A 20,771-nucleotide genomic window follows, 5' to 3' on the forward strand; every position below is an offset into this window, starting at 1 on the left:
AAAAAGAAGTTCTAGAGATCAAAAACACTAACAGACATGAAAAATAACTTTGATGGGCTCACTAGTAGACTGGACATGACTAAAGAAAGAATATCTGAACTCTTGAGGATATGTCAATAGAAACTTCCAAAACTGGCCGGGCGCGGTGGCTCAAGCCTGTAATCCCAGCACTTTGGGAGGCCAAGATGGGCGGATCACGAGGTCAGGAGATCGAGACCATCCTGGCTAACATGGTGAAAACCCGTCTCTACTAAGAAATACAAAAAATAGCCGGGCGAGGTGGCGGGCGCCTGTAGTCCCAGCTACTCGGGAGGCTGAGGCTGGAGAATGGCGTGAACCCGGGAGGCGGAGCTTGCAGTGAGCTGAGATCCAGCCACTGCACTCCAGCCTGGGCTACAGAGCAAGACTCCGTCTCAAAAAAAAAAAAAAAAAAAAAAAAAAAAAAAAGAAACTTCCAAAACTGCATAGCAAAGAAAAAAGAGACTGGATAAAAAAGAAGGAACAGAACATCCGAGAACTGTGGGATAACTACAGAAGATGTAGCATGTGTGTAATAGGAATACCAGAAGAAAGAGAAGGGAACAGAAGAAATATTGGAAGGAATAATGACTGAGACTTTCTCCGAATTAATGTCAAACATTAAACGACAGAGCCAGAAAGCTCATAAAACACCGAGCAAAATAAATATACACACACAGAGAACATTACACCTAAGCATATCCAAACTGCAGAAAATTAAAAGATTTAAAAATTTTGAAAGAAGCCAGAGGGGAAAAAACTTCCTTATAGAAGAACAAAGGTGAGTATTATATCTGACTTTTCCTGAGAAATCATTGTATAAGCAAGAAGAGAGTGGGATGCAGTAATTTAAATTGTTAAGAGGAAAAAGAAATCAACCTAGAATTCTGTACCCAAACACAAAATTATTCTTCAAAAGTGAAGGAGAAACAAATATTTTTTCAGACAAGCAAAAATTAAGGACATTTGTGCTCAGTAGACCTGCCTAGCAAGAAATGTTAAAAGTTCTTCAGAGAAAAGGAAAGTGATATGTTAGCAACATGAATCTATATAAACAAAGGAAGAGTATTGAAAAGGAATAAATTAAGGTAAAATAAGATTTTTTTCTTATTCTTAATCACATAAATAATTTGTTCTGAGTAATAGCAACAGTGTAAGTTACATACACTTATGTGTGTGTATGTTTATGTATAAGTGAAATGAGTGGCAGCAATGATGCAAGGGAAAAGAGGGAAGAATGAGGGATATTTTGTTATTATAAGGACCTTGTACTACTCATGAAATGGTATAATGTTATTTGGAAGTAGATTTGGATAGTATAATACAAACTCCAGAGCAACCACTAGAAAAAGTAAGAGAGAAATATAAATGACATGCTAAGAAAGAAGAGAAAATTGACATTATATAAAGTCCTCAATTAAAACCACAAAAGGCAGTGAAAGAGTAGAAGACAAACATAGGAACAAACAACAAGGGCAGCAAATAGAAAACAGTAACAAATATGGTAGATATTATTCCAGCTATTTCATTAGTCACTGTAAACATCAGTGGTCTGAATACACCAATTAAAAAACAGTTTGTCAGAGTTGATCAAAAAAGAACCAACTGTATTTTGTATACAGGAAGCCCACTTTAAACATAAAACACATATAGACTGAAAGTAGACAATGCTAATACTAATCAAAAGTGGGAGTAGCTATATTCATTTCAGATGGAGCAGACTTCAGAGCAAGAAAAGTTATCCAGTTTAGGCCGGGCGCGGTGGCTCAAGCCTGTAATCCCAGCACTTTGGGAGGCCGAGACGGGCGGATCACGAGGTCAGGAGATCGAGACCATCCTGGCTAACACGGTGAAACCCCGTCTCTACTAAAAAAGTACAAAAAACCAGCCGGGCGAGGTGGCGGGCGCCTGTAGTCCCAGCTACTCGGGAGGCTGAGGCAGGAGAATGGCGTAAACCCGGGAGGCGGAGCTTGTAGTGAGCTGAGATCTGGCCACTGCACTCCAGCCTGGGCGACAGAGCGAGACTCTGTCTCAAAAAAAAAAAAAAAAGAAAAGTTATCCAGTTTAAAAAAAAAAAGAGCATGACATAATGAATAATAAAGAGATTAATTATCCAAGAAGGGATAACAATTTGTTTTTGTTTGTTTGTTTTGGAGATGGAGTCTCGCTCTGTCACCCAGGCTCCCAGGTGCAAGTGATTCTCCTACCTCAACCTTCTGAGTAGCTGGGATTACAGGCGCCCGCCACCACACGCAGTTTATTTTTGTATTTTAGTAGAGACGGGGTTTCGCCATGTTGGCTAGGCTGGTCTCAATCTCCTGACCTCTGATGATCCGCCTACCTCGGCCTCCCAAAGTGCTGGGATTACAGGCGTGAGCCACTGTGCCCGACCAGGATAACAATTCTTAAATATCTGTGTGACTAACAGCACAAAATATATGAGGCAAAAAAAAAAAAAATACAAGGAGAAGTGAATGAATTCATTATTATCATCTGTCAGAAATAAACAGACCCAGCAGGCAGAAAATCAGTAGACATAGTTGAACTCAATAGCACTATTACTTAACTGGATATAATTGACATCTACAGACTACTCATTTAATGACAACAGATGACACACTCTTCTTAAGCTCACTTGGAACATTCACCAAGATATAGACCACAGTCCAGGCCGTAAGATATATATTTACACTGTCTGCTTTTACCACAGTGGAATTAAACTAGAAATCAATAACAAAAGTAGCTGGAAAATTCCAAAATACTTGGAGATTAAACAGCATACTTCTAAATAACAAGTGGGTCAAAGGAGAAACCTTAAGAACAATTAAAAGATATTTTGAACCAAATGAAAAAACAATCAAAATTTGTAGGATTTTGGAGGACAGCCAGTGAGTCTGTGGACACTGCCCCAGAAGCAGGAACTATAGCATCCTCTTCTCTTGCACTTCTCATTACAACCAGTAAAGTCTGTTCCTATCATAAGAAAAAAAAATCTGGGGGATGCAGCAAACACAGTGCTTAGCAAGAAATTTATAGCATTGAATGCATATACTAGAAAAAAGGAAAGAACTAAAATCAATCAACTAAGTTTGCATCTTAGGAAACTAGAAAAAAAAGAGCAAACTAAGGATAAGAAAAGAAATCATAACCATTAGAACAGAAATGAATGGAATTAGAAACAGGAAGTCAGTAAGCTGTGTCTTTCAAATGATCAATAAAATTGGTAGACTGGGCTGAGCACGGTGGCTCACACCTGTAATCCCAGCACTTTGGGAGGCTGAGGCCGGGTGGATCACGAAGTCAGGAGTTCGAGGCCAGCCTGGCCAATATGGTGAAACCCCATCTCTACTAAAAATACAAAAATTAGCCAGGTGTGGTGGCATGCACTTGTAGTCCCAGCTACTTGGGAGGCTGAGGCAGGAGAATTACTGGAACCCAGGAGGGGGAGGTTGTGGTGAGCCAAGATCGTGCCACTGCACTCCAGCCCTGGGTGACAGAGCGAGACTCCATCTCAAAAAAAAAAAAAAAATTGGTAAACTGCTAACCAGGGTAAGGAAAAACGGAGAAGACACAAATTATATTACATCAGAAATGAAAAAGGAGACATCACTACAGGTCCTGTGAACATTAGAAGCATAATAAAGAAATACTGTGAACAACTCTATGCTCTCAACTCTGATAACCAAGATGAAATGTATCAATTCCTTGAAAGATAGTCTGCCAGGAAATAGTCCGAATGGACCTATCTATATTATAGAAATGGAATAAATAATAGCCTTCCCAAATAGAAAGCACCAGGCATAGATGGATTTACTAGTAGATTCTACCCTTTTTTTTTTTTTTTTTTTTGAGACAGAGTCTTGCACTGTCACCCAGGGTTGAGTGCAGTGGCATGATTTCAGCTCACTGCAACCTCCGCCTCCCAGGTTCAAGAGATTCTTATGCCTCAGCCTCCAAAGTAGCTGGAATTACAGGTGCCCACCACTACACCTGGCTAATTTTTGTATTTTTAGTAGAGACAGGGTTTCACCACATTGGCCAGGGTGGTCTCAAACGCGTGACCTCAGGTGGTCTGCCCACCTCGGCCTCCCAAAGTGCTAGGATTACAGGCATGAGCCACAGTGCCTGGCCTCTACCAAACATTTAAGGAAACAACTTTATCAATTCTCTGCAATCTCTTTTGGAGAACAGAAGTGAAGAGAATACTTCTCAGCTTATTCTGTGAGGCCAGCATTATCCTAATACCAAAACCAGGCAAAGACAAGGAAACTACAGACCCATACCTCTTGTGAATATAGATGCAGAAATCTTTAGCAAAATATTAGCAGATCATATCCAACTATATAGAAAAAGAATTATATACCATAACCAAGGGAGATTTATCCCAGGTGCGCAAGGCTGATTTAACATTCAAAATCAATTGTTGTAATCACATCAACACCTGCTCATGCTAAAAATAACTCCCAGCAAACTAGGAATAGAAGAGACCTTAAAGAACATGTAGAAAACTCTACAACTAACATGATACTTAATGCTGAAAAACTAGAAGCTTTCCTGCTAAGATTAGGAACAGGGTAAAAATGTCCCCCTCACATCATCTTTTCTGTATCACACTAGAAATCTCAGCTAATGTGATAAGAAAAGAAAAAAAAAAAGGCATACCGCTTGGGAAGGAAGTCAAAATTGTCTTTGTTTGTCTTTGTTTACACGTAAGATGGTTGTCCATGTAGATAACCTGAGAGATTTGACCAAAAACAAAACAAACAGAAACAACTCTTGGAACTAATAAGTGATTATAACAAGGTTGTAGGATACACGGTTACTATACAAAAGTTAATCACTTTTTTATATACCAGCAATGCACTAGTGGAATTTGAAGTTAAAAACAATGGCATTTACATTAGTATCCAAAAAGTGAAATACTTGTAAATCTTAACAAAATATGTATAAGATCTATAGAGGAAAACTACATAATTATGATGAAAGAAAATTTAAAAGAAACTAAATAAATGAGACAATATTCCATGTTTATAGGAAGACTCAATATTGTCAAGATGTTGGTACTTCCCAAATCAATCTATAGATTTAATACAATCCCACTCAAAATCCCATCAAGTTATTATGTAATAGTAAAACTGATTCTAAAGTTTATATGGAGAGGCAAAAGACCCAGTATTGAAGGAGAAGAATGAAGTTGGAGGACTGACACTACCTGACTTCAAGACACTGTAAAGCTATGGTAATCAAAGCAGTGTGGTATTAGTGAAAAAATAGACAAATCAAAATAGAGAGCCTAGAAATAGATCGACTCTCTTCAATGTGCAGTCATCCTTCAACATCCATAGTGGGGATTGGTTCCAGGACTCCCCATGGACACAGATGCTCAAGTCCCTTATATAATATGATATAGTATTGGCATATAACCCACATCCTCCCATATACTTTAAATCATTTCCAGATAACTTATAATACCTATTATAATTTAAATACTATGTAAATAATTGTTATACTGTATTTAATGACAGTAGTAATACAGTATAATGTAGTAATAATAATGTCATTAATGGAATAATGATAAGGAAAAACAATGTCAGTACAGATGCAACCATCCACTTTTTCCCAAATATTTTTTAATTCATGATTGGTTGAATCCATGGATGTGGAACCCACGGATACAGAGGGCTGACTATATTCAACTGACCTTTGACAGAGGAGCAAAGAAAATAAATCCAAAAAAGATCCTCTTTTCAACAAATGATGCTGGAACAACTGGATATCTATTCACATGCAAAAAAACATGAATCTGGATATAGACCCTTCTACACCCTTCACAAATATTAACTCAAAATGATCACAGACCTAAATGTCGAATGTAAACTATAAAACTCCTAGAAGTTACCCTAGGAGAAAATCTAGATGACCTTGGGTATGGCAATGACTTTTCATATACAACACAACATCAGAGGCGTGATCCATGAAAGAAATAACTGATAAGCTGGACTTTGTTATAATTTAAAACTTCTCTGTGAAAGACACTGTCAAGAAAAAGAGAAAACAAGCCACACATTGGGAGAAATGTTTGTAAAAGTTATATCTGATAAAGGACTGTTATCTAAGTTACAAAAAACTCTTAAAACTCAACAATACAAAACAAACACCCAGTTTAAAAATCAGCAAAAGACCTGAACAGACACCTCACCAAAGCAGATAACAAATAAACACGTGAAAAGATATTTAACATCATATATCAATAAGAAATTGCAGAGTAAAACAACAATGAGATACCTCTATACACCTGTTAGAGTGGCCAAAATCCAAAACACAGACAACACCAAATGCTGACAAGGATGTGGAGCAACAGGAACTCTCAGTCATTGCTGATAGAAATGCAAAATCATACAGGCACTTTCGAAGACAGTTGTAGATTTCTTATAAAATTAAGCAGATTCTTACATACTATTCAGCAGTTGTGCTCCTTGGTGTGAGTTGAAAACTTACGTCCACATGAAAACATTTGCATGAATATTTACAGCAGCCTTATTCATAATAGCCAAAACTTGAAAGCAGTCAAGATGTCCTTCAGTAGGTGAATGGTTAAATAAACTAGTATATTCAAACAATGGAATACTCTTCAGCACTAAAGAGAAATGAGCTATCTATCAAGCCATGAAAAAGACATGGAGGAAACTTAAATGCATAACAGCAAGAGGGAGGACTAGGCAGAGCACAGGGGAATTTTAAAGCAATGAAACTCCTCTGTATGGTATTATAATGGTGGGTACCTGTCGTTACACTGTTGCCAAAACCCATTGAATGTACACCACCAAGAGCAAAGCTTAATATAAACTATGGATTTGAGGTGATAATGAAGTGTCAATATGAGTTCACTGATTGTACCAGATGTACCAGGCTGGCGGAGGATGCTGATAGTGGGAGAGGTTGTACATGAGTAGGGGCAGGGAGTGAATGAGAACTCTACTTTCCAACCCATTTTGCTATGAACCTAAAACTGCTCTAATAAATAGACTATGTTTTTTAATGTTATGTGAGGAAGGTTTAACCTGAGAAAATACAATATGTTGTTGATTTTTAATAATTATTAAACAGTTTCTGTTCTTTGCTGCTGTTTTTCTCTGCCACTGGTCTTCACTTGTTTTTCTCTTTGTTTTGGTTTTTGAAACAGGGTCTTGCTCTGTCATGAAGGCTGTAGTGCAGTGGTAGATCATAGCTCACTGCAGCCTCAAACTCCCAGGCTCAAGTGATCCTTTCACCTCAGGCTCTTGAGTAGTTGGGACCACAGGCACATGCTATTGCGCCTAGTTAATTTTTTTTTTTCATAGAGACAGTGTCTCCCTATGTTGTCCAGGCTGGTCTCAAACTCCTGGCCTTAAGCAATCTTCCCACCTTGGCCTCCCAGCCTGGACTTCACCTGTTTTGTTCACAACTATAACCCTGCCACCTAGTACAGAACCTGGCATATTGTTTAAAAAAAAAAAAAAAAGCAACAGTGATAGCTTCATTCTGAAATAGTATATTCAGTGATGTGTTGGGTACTGCTGTAAGTACTTTACATGTGTATGTACTCATTTAAACTTCACAACTTTGAAGTAAGTACTTATTCCCAGTTTACAAATGGAAAAACTAAGACACCAGGAGGTCAAGCAACTTGCCCAGATTTACATCGCTAGTAAGTGGTAGAAATGAAATTTGACCGCAAGCCGTATATCTGAGCGTCTGCTCTCCACCCACTTATACCACCTTTCCTTAAAAGGCAGTCCACAAATATTTGTTGACTGGGTGAATGAATGAGTGAATGGATATGAGTGAAAGAATGAAATGAAAAGGCAACTTTTAATATAATATCATTAGTACATTTTTATTTTAAAACATGTTCATGCACAGTACCCAAATGTTCATTATTACTAACAGATTATACATTGTAGTAAAGTCATACAGTGGAGTATTATACAGCTGTGGGGAAAGTGAGTTACAACTACAGATAACAGTGTGTATGATTCTCGTGAGCATAATGTTGAGCAAAAGAAGCCAGACCCTGAAGAGTATCTGTTTACTGTTCCTCTATACCAAGGACAGAAGAGGCGCGTTAGAAGTCGGAATGCTGGGAACCCTGGGCAGAGCTGGAAGGGCACCAAGGGGGGCTTCTTGGAAACAGGAGTGTCCTCTCCTTCATCCGGTGCTGGTGACATGGATGTGTTCAATTTGTAAAAGTTATTTGAGCTATACACGTATATTTTTATATATATATTATACATGCACATTTTTTGATTGGTAAATTCTACTTTAATAAACAGCTTTTTAAATGGCTAAGTTAGAAAAAAGGGTCAAAAAGATAAATAAGATGTTGAAAGTGTATTTGCCCAAAACATTCTTTAACTGTAGGTATTTTTTGGAAAACGTGCTATGAGTAATTTTCTGTTTCATTTTTAAGAGTTCTTAGGTTTTTCAGATGTAATAAAATTGTCACATATTACCTGTGTAATTCGATTTCTAAAATGTGATTAAAATGAACTTACCCCAAAATCCACATATGCTCCTACTCAGCATGAGCTGGTCACGTGGGTGTTGGCCCCTGACGCGTGATGTAAAGGACACCAGCCCACTGACTGTCTTGCTTGCCCTCCTGACTTTAGTCACAATCTTTCAAGCCTCATAGGTTGTCTCCAGGGATTTCTAATTAGTGTTTTGTGTTTTTCTTACATTTTTATTCCCTTTTCCAGGCCGAACAGTCCAAAGAAGAGCAGAAGCAAGGTTTGAATGCAGAGAAGTTGATGAGGCAAGTCTCCAAGGACGTGTGTCGGCTCCGGGAGCAGAGCCAGAAGGTGCCTCGGCAGGTGCAGTCCTTCAGGTGAATAGCCCCATCCAGGACAGCTTTTGGGTTGCCCTCATGTGGTCTGATTGTGTAGGAATTCACCTCAGTGCAGTGAAAGTTAATACTAGGATCTGAGACAGAAATCCTGTGTTCCCTGCCTTGAATATGTAATTTCCCATTTGCACCTGAGGTGATAAATGTGACTGGCAGAGTTAAAGGCTGATGAGAGCCTAACTCCCCTCAAGAACCCAGGGTGTCCCCAGCTCTTAGTAGCTGTTAGCACATCTCATTGGACTATTCCGACCCAGGATACAAAGGTACAGAAAACTCAGACATCTTTGGGGTTTTGTTCACTCATTTCACAGACATTCCTTGGGCAGCCCCAGAAACCTTGTACCTTGTCAGGCCCTGAGATGCGGAGGCTAAGAACATGTGTGTTCTGCTCTTCTCGGGGGCTCTAGGCTGTAGTGGGGACAGGCAGGTAACCAGGTCATTGCAGTGCGTGTGGAAAGAGCTCACTAAAGGTATGGGTAGGGACCTGTGAGAGATGTGGGAGGAGCCTCAATCCATATGGGGCAGGTGCGGGGCTGCGGGCACCAGCGGAGGAGATTATAAGAGAACCCATCATAGAAGGATGGCTGCAAGCTCCTTAGGCACCTAGGGGTGGCAGTTTTGAGTGGGACATTGAGGCAGGAAGAACAGCACGGACAGAGGCACAGACCTTAGAAGTCAGTGCCAAGCTCTGGCGCATGGGGAGTTGCCAGCTGGTGAGCCTGTCTGGGAGAACCGGGCTCAGACTGCACAGGCCTCGGAAGCTGTGCAGAAGAGGCTTCCACTCGCGGTTTCTGATCGGGCAGCCAGCAGGGCTCTCCATGCACAAAACCAAATGATGGGAATGGGTTCTATGTGGGGCAGATATCAGGCATTGTGGAGAGTGGGCTGGGGAGAAACGGGTAAGGGTGGCCTGTGAGGTTCATGGGAGGTTCATGGGGGGCAGTGGCTGTCCTATGGTGCCAGCGCTTGAGATGGAGAATGCTGGGGAGCAGGGGTGTGGGGAGGATGCTGACCTCTGCCATGGCACACCAGGCAATGCCAGCAGGCCAGCAAGGTAACCATGACCAGCAGACAAGTGAAAATAAAAATCTAAAGCCAGGGTTAGGGGTCAGGATGGAGATTAAAAAATGGGAGTGCTCATCTTCAATGCACTGGTCTCATCAGTGGAAACGGACCAGACATCCCAGAAAATGTGAGGTGACTGGGAAAGGAGGCCTGGTGGGTACCAGTCACTGAAGGGCTCACCCCAAAAGAGATACTGGAAGGAATGGCTGGAGAGGTCAGAGGAGAACCAGGAGCCTGGGGCTGGAGGATGGGGAGAGGAGATTGATGGAGAGAACTGCAAAGTGCACCCGGGATCCCTGGTGAGCCGGCTGGTGAGCATATGTTTTCCCTGGTGAGCATATGTTTTCAGCCCCATCGGAGGGAGCTCAGCAGAAAGGTTTGCTCCTACTGGGTTTTTATTTGGTTTTGGTTGAGGTTTTGTATAGACGAGTCTTTGGAAAGCGTTTAGGTGTAAAGGGGAGAAGCCTGGAAGAAGCGAGTGTTTTTGAAGTGTGGGGAAGCTAGGTCACGTGGTGGAGCAGGGACAGCTTTGGCACGCTGTCTAGTGCCAGGTGGGAGGGCAGGGCCACGCACCATGTGGCAGCAGCAGTGTGCCTTAGTGGGCTCACAGCTCCTTCATTTTTATGCAGCATCTTGCAGTGGAGAGGTTTTTCCGCCCTCTTTTCTGCTAAATAATCACATTTGTGACTTTCAGGGAGTGCCACTCCTTGGGTTTTAGAACTGCAGGTGAGGGGAGTCCATCCATGCCCCTGTTGCTGTGGTCACTTAGAGAGTAAGCAGCATTGCCCGGCATGGAAAGTCACACAACTAGCAGTTGTTGCTGAAGCTCGAAGCAAAGAATCCATGAACATTCCCAGCTTCCCTTAAGATACGAAGCCATTATATCACCAGGCAAGTGATGAGAATGATGAGATGGACAGGGTGAGACAGGCCGCGCTGGAAGCGTGGGATTTGTGCGGCTGCTGGTGCCTGGCCTGGGGTGGTGAGATGGGCAGCGGTGGGGCCTGGGGCGTTCTGCGCGGCACCACCCCAGCTGCTTATTTCACCTGGAATCAGGAGCCTGATGGTCCCTGGCTGCCTAATTTTTCAAGAGAAGTTAGAAATCAACAATTTTACGTGAAATATCTCAAATGCAGGCACTGGCAACTAGTGCGGGTATTTTTAAACACCCCAGTTACCAGCTGCGCCTTACGGCCTCTGCTGACATCACGCCCACACTCGGGGCGATTTTCGTTCTCATTTCCCTCTTATGGAAGTGAACAAATGTAAAGGACGCTGCTCGCAGCAGTAGCTCGCTCCAGTGTCCTGTGTTTCCACTCCTCCTCTTCTCTGTCCTTCCTTAGTCTTCAGAACATCCTCACCTCGGCTCTGGTTTCTAGCCCGCGCCTCCTCCCCCATCTGGACTGTTCTTTCACAGAGGAGGGCCAGTGCTTGATTCTTCAGCTACCAGTGTGCCCCTTGCATGTCGTATGCCCTCAAGAAATACGCGCTGACGGCATAAATGTACAGTGTGAAGTTCTGTAGGAAAATAGACGTACTGTTTGTCTTTTTTTTTTAAGTACTGTCCTCACGTGAAAACCACTCTGCCCTGTCTCAGCCTCTCTGCTGCTTCGGGACCAGGGCAGTTACTGCCTTTCAGATAGTGAGGTTTTCCTTCTCCTTTCATTTGAGTCGTGGTGTCACTCATCAGGTTGTCCCTGCCTCAGCACAGTATCGATTTTAAAGACTTTTCCTGGTATTATGTACTTTTCTGTGAGGTTACTGAGAAGTTTCCATGTAGGATTTTGGGCCTTTTGAGTCTTCCACTGCCTAGTTTGGAAGCACCCATCCTAGACCAGACCCCTACTAGTTTAAAACTGTCTTCTGTTGGAAGTTCCCTGAAGGGAACTTACTGGCTTGGTCTATAGGTGACTTCCGTGAGCCAGAGCTGCTGTTCTCCTTGATACCCTCCCTTTAGCAGGCAGAGACTCTCTGGATTGTAAATGGATGGAGTTCTGCTTAAGGAAAAGAGCTTCTGCCTGTGCCTGTAGAGACATCACTGCCGCTGCAGGTCCTGGGGACTGTTTTAATGGTCCCAGAGTATTTTTAGCATCATATTTAAGTCAATTTATTTCTCACCCCAACTCTAGGGAGAAGATTGCCTACTTCACCAGAGCAAAGATAAGCATCCCGTCCCTGCCAGCTGACGATGTGTGATTACATGGTTTAAGAAATTATTTTGTCATCTGTTCACTTTTTTAGGGAGGGTAAAAGACTGAAGATTTGTTTTTTTGTTTTGGTGTTTGGTTGTTTTTGGTAACATAACTGTCAACTCTTGAAGAACTTTTATTTCACGTCAGATTTTCAACATTTTAATTTGTAAAGTATCTTGAGTGTAATTTTTATGTGCTTAAACAAGAAAAAATCAGATAAGAAAAATGGGATAATCTGGTACACAAATGTTGCCCAGAATGTGCGCATTGCCGGTGGGCTTTGTTTTGTAAACACGGAATGGAGGCAGTACTACCCCACGTGTACTGTTGAGCCGACTGTTGAGAGACAACTTGGTTCAGCAGGTGGTCTTGCTTCTCCTTTGTGTTTCTGTGAGTAGGCCGTGCCGATGGCAGCACCGCCACGTGGTATCTGTGCGCTGGCGAGGAGAGTGTGAGCAGTCGCTGGGGTGCGGCATTCCAAAGTCCACCCAAAATGGATGCTGCGTTCATGGCCATCACCTGTGCGGCAACACCTGGTTTCCTTAAAACGATTTCCTTTTTGTCCTTTTATATTTTTCTAAAGAAAACAAAAATATAAACTACCAAGTTATCTTAAGAATAAGAATACAAAGGAGCACTGCTCTTGGCTACACTAAAGATCTTGGGATTCATGACACTGAGGGCAAGGAGAAGAAAGAACACCAGCCATGTAGAGATACAAATAAGCTCATCAAATGAGCAGCTGGTTTCTCTCACTCAGCCTGAATTTGCAGAAGTGTTCAAACGTGAGTTTCTGGCTTGCACCAGTGTTTTGCCCTAAATCTAAGGATGGTGCCAAGTGGTGGCCGTGTGTTCTAAGGACAGAGAAAGCTGGAGGTGTGGAGAGAAACGCATCGGCACTCGTTTGGTATAACCAAGAAGAGGGGAAAAGATGTCTTGATAGAATGAAAGTTGCCAAAAACAAACGAGTTTATCAAGAGATTTCTAACATTTAGTAGAAATTGCTTCATAGCTCTCATTTTTAGGGGATTCTATCTGTAATTTATGGTAAATAGTTCGGAGGCAGAGGGAAGAATGTGCCGGGGGGATTGTTAATTTGAAGTATAAGCTAAATTGTTTATGAAATGACTTTTGGATGAACAAGTTTAGAGAGAGAAACTGACGAATGCGTCCTCCAGTTTAGAATTTCACCTTACCCAACCCAGGCACGCCTTAAAAACCATATCCTCAGTGCAGCTCTGCCAGCATCGAGCTTTTAAAATATATAATATTTAGACCATTTAAACCATACTTATTACTCAGAAACAATTTGGGGTTAGCCATCTACTATGGCAAATAAAATAGATTTTTTTAAAGAAATCCAAAATTGTCTTAAAGGAACCCCTTAAAGAACAAAAAAGTTGTGTTCCTAAGTTAGAATGCTCACTAGCAAGAATTTTTATTTTCTTGAAAGCAATTGTATATATTTTAGAAAGTTCATGTTATTGGAATTGAAGTTCAAGTTAAGCAACTTCTGAGCCTAGAACTTTATTTTTTCCTAAATGTCCCACCACTTAACATACAAATTTCTCTGAAGACATAACTGGACATGGCAGACACTACTTTGAACAAAAACCAGCCTAGTGAATTGACTGAGTACAGTCCTTTAAGACTGCCCAGTTCATTCTATTAGATGACTAAGGAAAACTAGAAAAAGAACACAGTTCACCCTTGTCGAGGTCCAGTGTGAAAGACAGAAGTTTATTTAACGTGGAGGTAAATGAAGGTGGGCTGTTTTCAGCGTCTTAGTTTGACCATGAAGATGTCTATAGAATTATGTGTAGTTGTTCTGTACGATTTTATTTTCTTCATTTATTTATTTACAGTCTTATTTATGTTCTGTTTAATATATAGTTTGATTCTGGCCATTTTAAATATTTGACACAGAAGAGACTATATTGGAATATTTACAGCTTTATAAGTCTTTCATCAGATTAGCTGTGGACTTTTTGTAATACAAAAAGTTTCAGACAAGTATTAAAGAATAAAATCTGTCTCAGGCTGGTAGTTAGCAGTTGTGACCAAGATGCTTTTGGTTGTTGTATTTCACAAAATTTCCTCATTTCTAACATGAGAGATGAACTTATTTTAATATAATCCTTTTTCTACACTTTAAAAGTCAGCAATAGTGTTATGTATTTATAGGCAGCTTTTAATAATCTTGTCATATTTGTACTAACCCAAATGATTCACAGTGACAAAACATTTTAATAACTTGATCACAAAACCATATGGACAAATACGAATTTTAATATTATAAATACTATTTTTAAAAGGTAGAATTTATTCGCACAGGGTAAAAAGAATGTAATATTTAGTTCTCAAGTTTGAATTATCATTATATTATTACAATTTTGTATATCAGAATCTTAAGTGTTACAGGTACAAAAAGGATATTGCTAGCCAAATGAACAAAGTTTAGCTAAATCTCTGTAGCATGCAAATCAAATAAATTAAAATTTTTTGCTATTGCTTTATCTATATTGTATTAAATATCAAAAGCTCAGGACTGAACTTAATATTTAATCAGGTTAAATTCTGAACATGTTTCTGTTTTAATTTGTCTTGTTTGTAAACGTATGCAAATACATCACATAGATTAACTTTGGTTTCTGCACTTCCCATGTGTTTGTGGGTGGAAAAAAATTCAGTTGGTTTTTAAAAAAACAAAAACAAAAAACAAAGCTACATATTGCCTAATAGTCTATTTCAGTGTCGTTTATTGTTCAGTTTATTTCCCTGATTGGCACAAACACACGAGTTTCCTGGAACCATGTACCAAGCAAATACAAAATATTTCACGAAGAAATCCCCAAGCCAGCAGTTTGTGATGAATAGTTCTTGTTGGAACTATGTGTATTGCTGATAAAAAAGGACGAAGTCTTTTCATTGTGCAAATAAAATGAAGGGCTCCAGAGTGTGTGCTCTGTGGTCGTTCCGCCTGGGCTGGCAGCGTGCTCCACGGAGAGGCGGCCATCCCAGGAGGTCTCTACACACACACACCAGTCCTGCCCTGCCCTGCCCCCCACAGACTGCTCAGTGCCAGGGAAGCCAGAAACGCTGCCCATGAAATACAGAGCACAGGATGCAGAAGCACGTTTGTGTGCCAGAGCCTACTTGAATCATCCAAAACACAAGATCACCCTCCTGCTTCTGACATAGTTTAGAAGGCATGACTGAATGTGGCTGCCTTTTGAGAAAAGGTTCCATAGAGACACAAGTCTCTGATTCAGGAGATGATGTGTCTACGCCTTTCACCTCTAAAGCTTTTAAAGAGCTAATCATTATTTTATATAATAAGACGTCATGCATTTTAAATAAATATGCAGCTCAGGCTTATTATACTAGGTTATCTTAAACACCTGAAAGAAGTCAATGATCTGCCAGATGATTCCGCTCCATATGAATAACACCTTCAAAGACACATACAGATTAACGTTTTATTTACCACTTCTATGCAATCACTGTTTTAAAATTGAGAACACTCATCCACAGTAATGGGTGTCATTACTATTAAGTCTTGATTGGTTTTGATCTCAGAGTAGAAGATAAAAATAGTTTACCAGTCTTGGAAAGAAACTATAGTTTAATAGCCACAGGAAAAAATGCATTTTCGAAAATCAGAAGCACAGTGAGATGACTAGAGCGGGACCTCCTACCAAATCCAGTGTTGAGCAAGCGTCTCCTGAACAGCAGACGCTTGTCCTTTCTGGCTTAGTTTCTCAGGTTGGTGTTTCTTGTCTCCAGTTGATGATGATCTTGCATTTGCGCCACTGCATGGTGGCTCGAAGCTAGGAGAGCGTGGCTGGTACAGGCTGCACAGTTGAGCAGACACCCTCCCAGTAGAAGAGAAAGTCCAGCAAACCAGCCCAGAAAGAGGGCCTCCCCAAACTGCCACCTGGGGACAAAGTCTGGGACGTTGTCATCCCAGAACTCCTGAACCGTCTTGTGGGCAACCCAAGAGACAGGAACCAGGGCTGTGATTCCCGAGGCCCAGGACAGAACTCCTCCCAGGATCAGCAGTCGCCTCTTGAGATCTCTCTGACCCTCTCCAATTCTCAAACAGTCCAGGCCAAACCCAGAGACCAGCAGGCCCAGAAATCCCAGCCCGTTTGATAGAAACATTAAGATCCTGGAGACCCTGAGTTCAGCAGGCAAAGCCAGGAAGGAGTCAAAGTCCTTGCATTGCATCCCCACTTCCTCTTGGGTGACGCAGGTTTGCCAGAGTCCCATGGTCCAGTTTTCCATTTCATTTAAGTCCAGGTTGAGGTTCTTCCAGTGTGGCAAATAAGTTGTAATAATGGATAAAATCCATCCCAGAAAAGATAGTAAAAGTCCAACAGATTGCATCACTATTCTAAAGATTAAAGCCATTGCAACAAGTCTTAGGACTTTGCCACCCCTATAGGATCTGCTGTCTTTTGTGGTTGACGGTAATGTGACGATCTTGGTTCTATGCTGCCTGGAATATAAGCTGTGGTCATTAACTCTTTGGGCACTCTGAAATGCGTTTTTGTTCTTCTTGAATATAATGTTTCACGTAAAGGACGAAGGACTCTCTTAAAACTATGAGTTAGGCTTTCTGATAAGGACTTGATCTGTTACCTTCCAATTTGGTAAAATTATATCCCCAATGCCTGATGATTATAAGTCTAAGGATGAACAAAGAAGGCTCTATGACCCCTCACCCTAAAATACAACAGAAATCTTTGTGCTTCAATATGGATTAATTAGATTTTAAGTGGTGATAAAAGGCCAGCTCTTTCTACAACAGGACTTCATTGTAAGAGCTGAATCTGAGATTTCAGGGATGCAAAACAAGGCCTTGTAAAGAAAGGTAGACTGTTTCCTATAATCTCTATTCTTCTCAGACTTCCTTAACCTACACAAGAGCCTGGCCCACATCCTCGAGTGTGGCAAGAGCTCAGTGGGACTTGGCAGGAAGGTTCCTCGGATCCTTTGAAAAGTAGAGGCTGGCTTATGGGACTGATTAAAATGAAAAGGACTGAGGCTGATGGCGGGGGGTACTGGGTGAGGAAGGGAACGTCCCGGGAAGTTCCAGCATTCACTCTGTGGTTTTCTCCATCCTCGTTAAGGACTTGGAGGTAAAGCGTGATGTCTCAGCGTCCAGGGAGGTGTTTTTGTCCAGAGCTGAGCTGTCCCCTTGTCATTTCAGCAGCCTACGCAGAGCAACACCAGGCTTCAAGACTCCTGCCGGCTCCCAGACAAAAGTCTCTGGTACAAGCACAATAGCTACAATGGAGCTAAACTTTGAGGCTTCATCTTGTTTGTTTTTTTGGCTGAGGCCACACCTTGAGAGCATACTTCTGCAGAGGGTGACCCCTCAGAGAACACAGGGCCGGCCTCACAGGCCAGGACAAGAGGTCACCTGCCCCACATTCCCAGGGCTGCACCGTCGCCTCTCTGCATGGCCCCTGGGCATCCCGCACCCGCTCAGAGGAGATGAAATCAGATGGGCCCACAGGACATACAGGTTCCTAACGGTGGAGCCACTCCCCTGATGGGTTCTAACCTGGAGAAATAGAACCACTGCCCGTCATGTTGAACAGTGGAGTGTAGCCCAGGACCAGAGATGGTCTTTTATGGTGTCTCTAAATAGGAGATCGGAGAGACAGAACCTGGATCCCGAGGTATCCAAATTATTTTGGATAAGATTGCATAAGATTTAGATTTGAGGTGTTACTTTCTTCAGCTTTTCCCATCATCTTAAGTTTAAAAAGAAAAAACTATGCCACCAGATGAACTCTTCCTTCATTTTTACAAATTTTCAGAATTCCTGAGGCTATATTGGTGCCCACCATCCTGAAATAAGTCATTTCAGGGCACATAGAGACACCCGGATCCAGAGGGCCGGAGACCTGTCTGGGCCTCATCACCAGTGCACAGGATATGGCAAGCTTGAGCTCTCTTGCAGGAGGCAGTCAGGGTGATGAAGGCCTGGGGAGCAGGCGTGAAAGATCGTAGGGAGATGATTCTTAATATCACAGTGAAACGCTTTTTAAAAACCTAATGGAACAGGTTGCTCTGTGACGTAGTGAGCTCTCCCTGCTACAGGCGTCTAAGCCAAAGGTTATCACCTGCCAGGGTTATCACGGAGGGGATTTCTGCTGTGGTGGGCATTGGACCTGCATAACCTCTGAGCACCCTCCCAATTCATTTATTCTTCCAGCATTAAAAAATACGTTGTGGGCCAGGCACGGTGGCTCACGCCGGTAATCCCAACACTTTTGGAGGCCGAGGCCGGCGGAACACGAGGTCAGGAGTTTGAGACCAGCCTGACCAATATAGTGAAACCCCGTTTCTACTAAAAATACAAAAATTAGCCAGGCATGGTGGCGCGTGCCTGTAGTCCCAGCTGCTGAGGAGGCTGAGGCAGGAGAATCGCTTGAACCGGGAGGCAGAGGTTGCCGTGAGCTGAGACGTGCCACTGCCCTCCAGCCTGGGCAACAGAGGGAGACTGTTTAAAAAAAAAAAAAAGGTGTGAGCCCCTCCTGCTGAGCAGGCACTGAGTGCTGGACAGTATGGATGCGACCCCTCCCCGGTCCCTATGGGGCTCACATTGGTACAAAGAGGCCATCAGGAGACAAGATAACTCAAAGAAGTCAAAGGAGCTGGGATATGAGTGTTCCAGGCAGAGACACGCAGCTGCAACAGCCCTGAGGCAGGAGTCTGCTTGGGCAGGAGCAGAAAGCATGAAGGTAGTCCGGATGGGGCTCCGGGAGGACCCCCACCCCCACATTTCAGCGCCTGAGTCAGCTGCTTCGGTCGCTCACGCTCACAGAGTGCGGGTGCGGTGAAATTGGGCCAGCAGACACAATTACCACCACCTTGTTCAGGGTGTGCAGGGCTACATTGTCTCTGTCCGAAATTGTTCGTCTAAAGTATGGAGGTTTACACACAGAGCTCAGAAACAGAGCTGCAGAATCAGCCGACTGAAGACTGAAGCTTAGGGTGAACGCCATCCTAGTTTGCCCAGGATTGTCAGGATTTCAGCCCTGAAAGTCACACATCCTGAGAAATGCTTGGTCCGGGGCAAGGGTTGATAAACATCCCATAATAAGCCATCCCAAAACTTAGGTACTTAAAACAACAATCGTATTTCTACTTTTTTTTTTTTTTTTTTTTTTGAGATGGAGTCTTGCTCTGTCACCCAGGCTGGAGTGCAGTGGCGTGATCTCAGCTCGCTGCAACCTCCACCTTCCCGGTTAAAGAAATTCTCCTGCCTCAGCCTCCCGAGTAGCTGGAATTACAGGTGCACACCATCACACCTGGTTAATTTTTGTATTTTTGGTAGAGACGGGAGTTCACCATATTGGCCAGGCTGGTCTCGAACTCCTGACCTCAGGTGATCCGGCTGCCTCAGCCTCCCAAAGTGCTGGGATTACAGGCATGAGCCACTGTGCCCAGCTGGCAATTTCTATGTATTTTGCTCGTGAATGTGCAGCTTGGGACTCAGCAGGGACCACTTGTCCCTGCTCCAGGCGGCATCAGCTCAACTGGGGGCTGGAGGGTCCCTTTCCAAGGTGGGTCACCCACATGGCGGCTGCCAGCAGACAGCTCAGCCTCTGTCGTCATATAGGGCACAAAAAACACACAGACAAGGCCACCTCAAGCCAAATTGTAGCCAGATTGCTGCTGTAAGCGGCCTTACCTCATCGGCTGGCAACAGGAGCCGTGGACCCTGGGTCCTGCAAGAGATGATTGAGGAAGGACGAAGGCAGAGGCCCGAGAGGTCCAGCAAAAGCTTTGGATTCTCAAGTCAGTGGAGAAGCCAAATCTTCCATTGTCAAAATGACCCTTTAAAAATCCCTTAAGCATTGGAGATCAATCCACATCTCTCCCCAGGCCCAGCTTGCTGGGGTCTTCTCTGGCAATGGGCCAGGTTACTCCGGGTCCACAGTTTGAGCACAAAATGAAGAAGTCGGCTTGGTTTGGGATCTTGCAGGAAGATTATCTGCTGAATCTGAAGGCCGCAGAGTCCAGAGAGGAGGGCACTGGGAACGCCCGGACATCACAGGCTTCCCCGCCTCCCCTCCGCAGCACCCAGCAGTGCTGCCAGGAAGAGCCGCCCTTCCTCCTAGCCGGCGCCGGCCGCCCCGGCACTTAGATAAATAGGTGAAGATGAGGGGTTCCTCTGGCTAAACACGGTTTTTATCTGATTAAAAGAAAATCTATGGGTTTTTTTTTTCTTGATTTTTCTTTCTTTCTTTCTTTTTTCTTGGAGTTTTGCTCTTGTTGCCCAGGCTGCAGTGCAGATCTCGGCTCACCGCAACCTCCGCCTCTGAGGTTCAAGCGATTCTCATGCCTCAGCCTCCCGTTTTCTTAATATTTCTTTCCCTACTAAATAGTAATTCATGTTATTAATACTATTGACCTTATTATTAAGGACAAGACACGCTGTTACCCTCACAACCCCCACAGCACAATACCTTGTATCTACTATGTGTTCAACAAATATTTGTCTAATAAATTGATTAGAAGGATCCTTCTAAATGATAATAAAGTAAATATAGAACGTCAACACTATAGATGTCATTCCCATTGCCAGTACC

At 42.7% G+C, this 20,771-nt stretch overlaps 2 protein-coding genes across 2 annotated transcripts in view; one reads left to right on the forward strand and one right to left on the reverse strand.

Annotated features, from left to right (window-relative positions):
* The window catches only part of WWC2 (WW and C2 domain containing 2), a 228,885-nt gene extending 213,878 nt beyond the window's left edge, over positions 1-15,007 (forward strand). Inside the window, exons 22-23 of the mRNA XM_025385999.1 lie at positions 8,757-8,884; positions 12,097-15,007. Of these exons, the coding sequence (XP_025241784.1) occupies positions 8,757-8,884; positions 12,097-12,163 (195 nt within the window). The 3' untranslated portion in view covers positions 12,164-15,007. The remainder of the gene's footprint in view (positions 1-8,756; positions 8,885-12,096) is intronic.
* Positions 14,436-16,577, reverse strand: CLDN22 (claudin 22). Its single transcript, XM_025386000.1, has one exon. The coding sequence runs from the start codon at positions 16,570-16,572 to the stop codon at positions 15,913-15,915; it is 660 nt and encodes a 219-aa protein (XP_025241785.1). The 5' UTR covers positions 16,573-16,577; the 3' UTR covers positions 14,436-15,912.
* Positions 16,578-20,771: the final 4,194 nt, after the last annotated feature.

The sequence above is a fragment of the Theropithecus gelada genome, chromosome 5 (assembly GCF_003255815.1).
Source record: "Theropithecus gelada isolate Dixy chromosome 5, Tgel_1.0, whole genome shotgun sequence".
NCBI lineage: Eukaryota > Metazoa > Chordata > Mammalia > Primates > Cercopithecidae > Theropithecus > Theropithecus gelada.

Coding starts and splice junctions, on each gene's coding strand:
- CLDN22 (XM_025386000.1), bottom strand. CDS start 16,572: ATGGCTTTAATCTTTAGAATAGTGATGCAATCTGTTGGACTTTTACTA.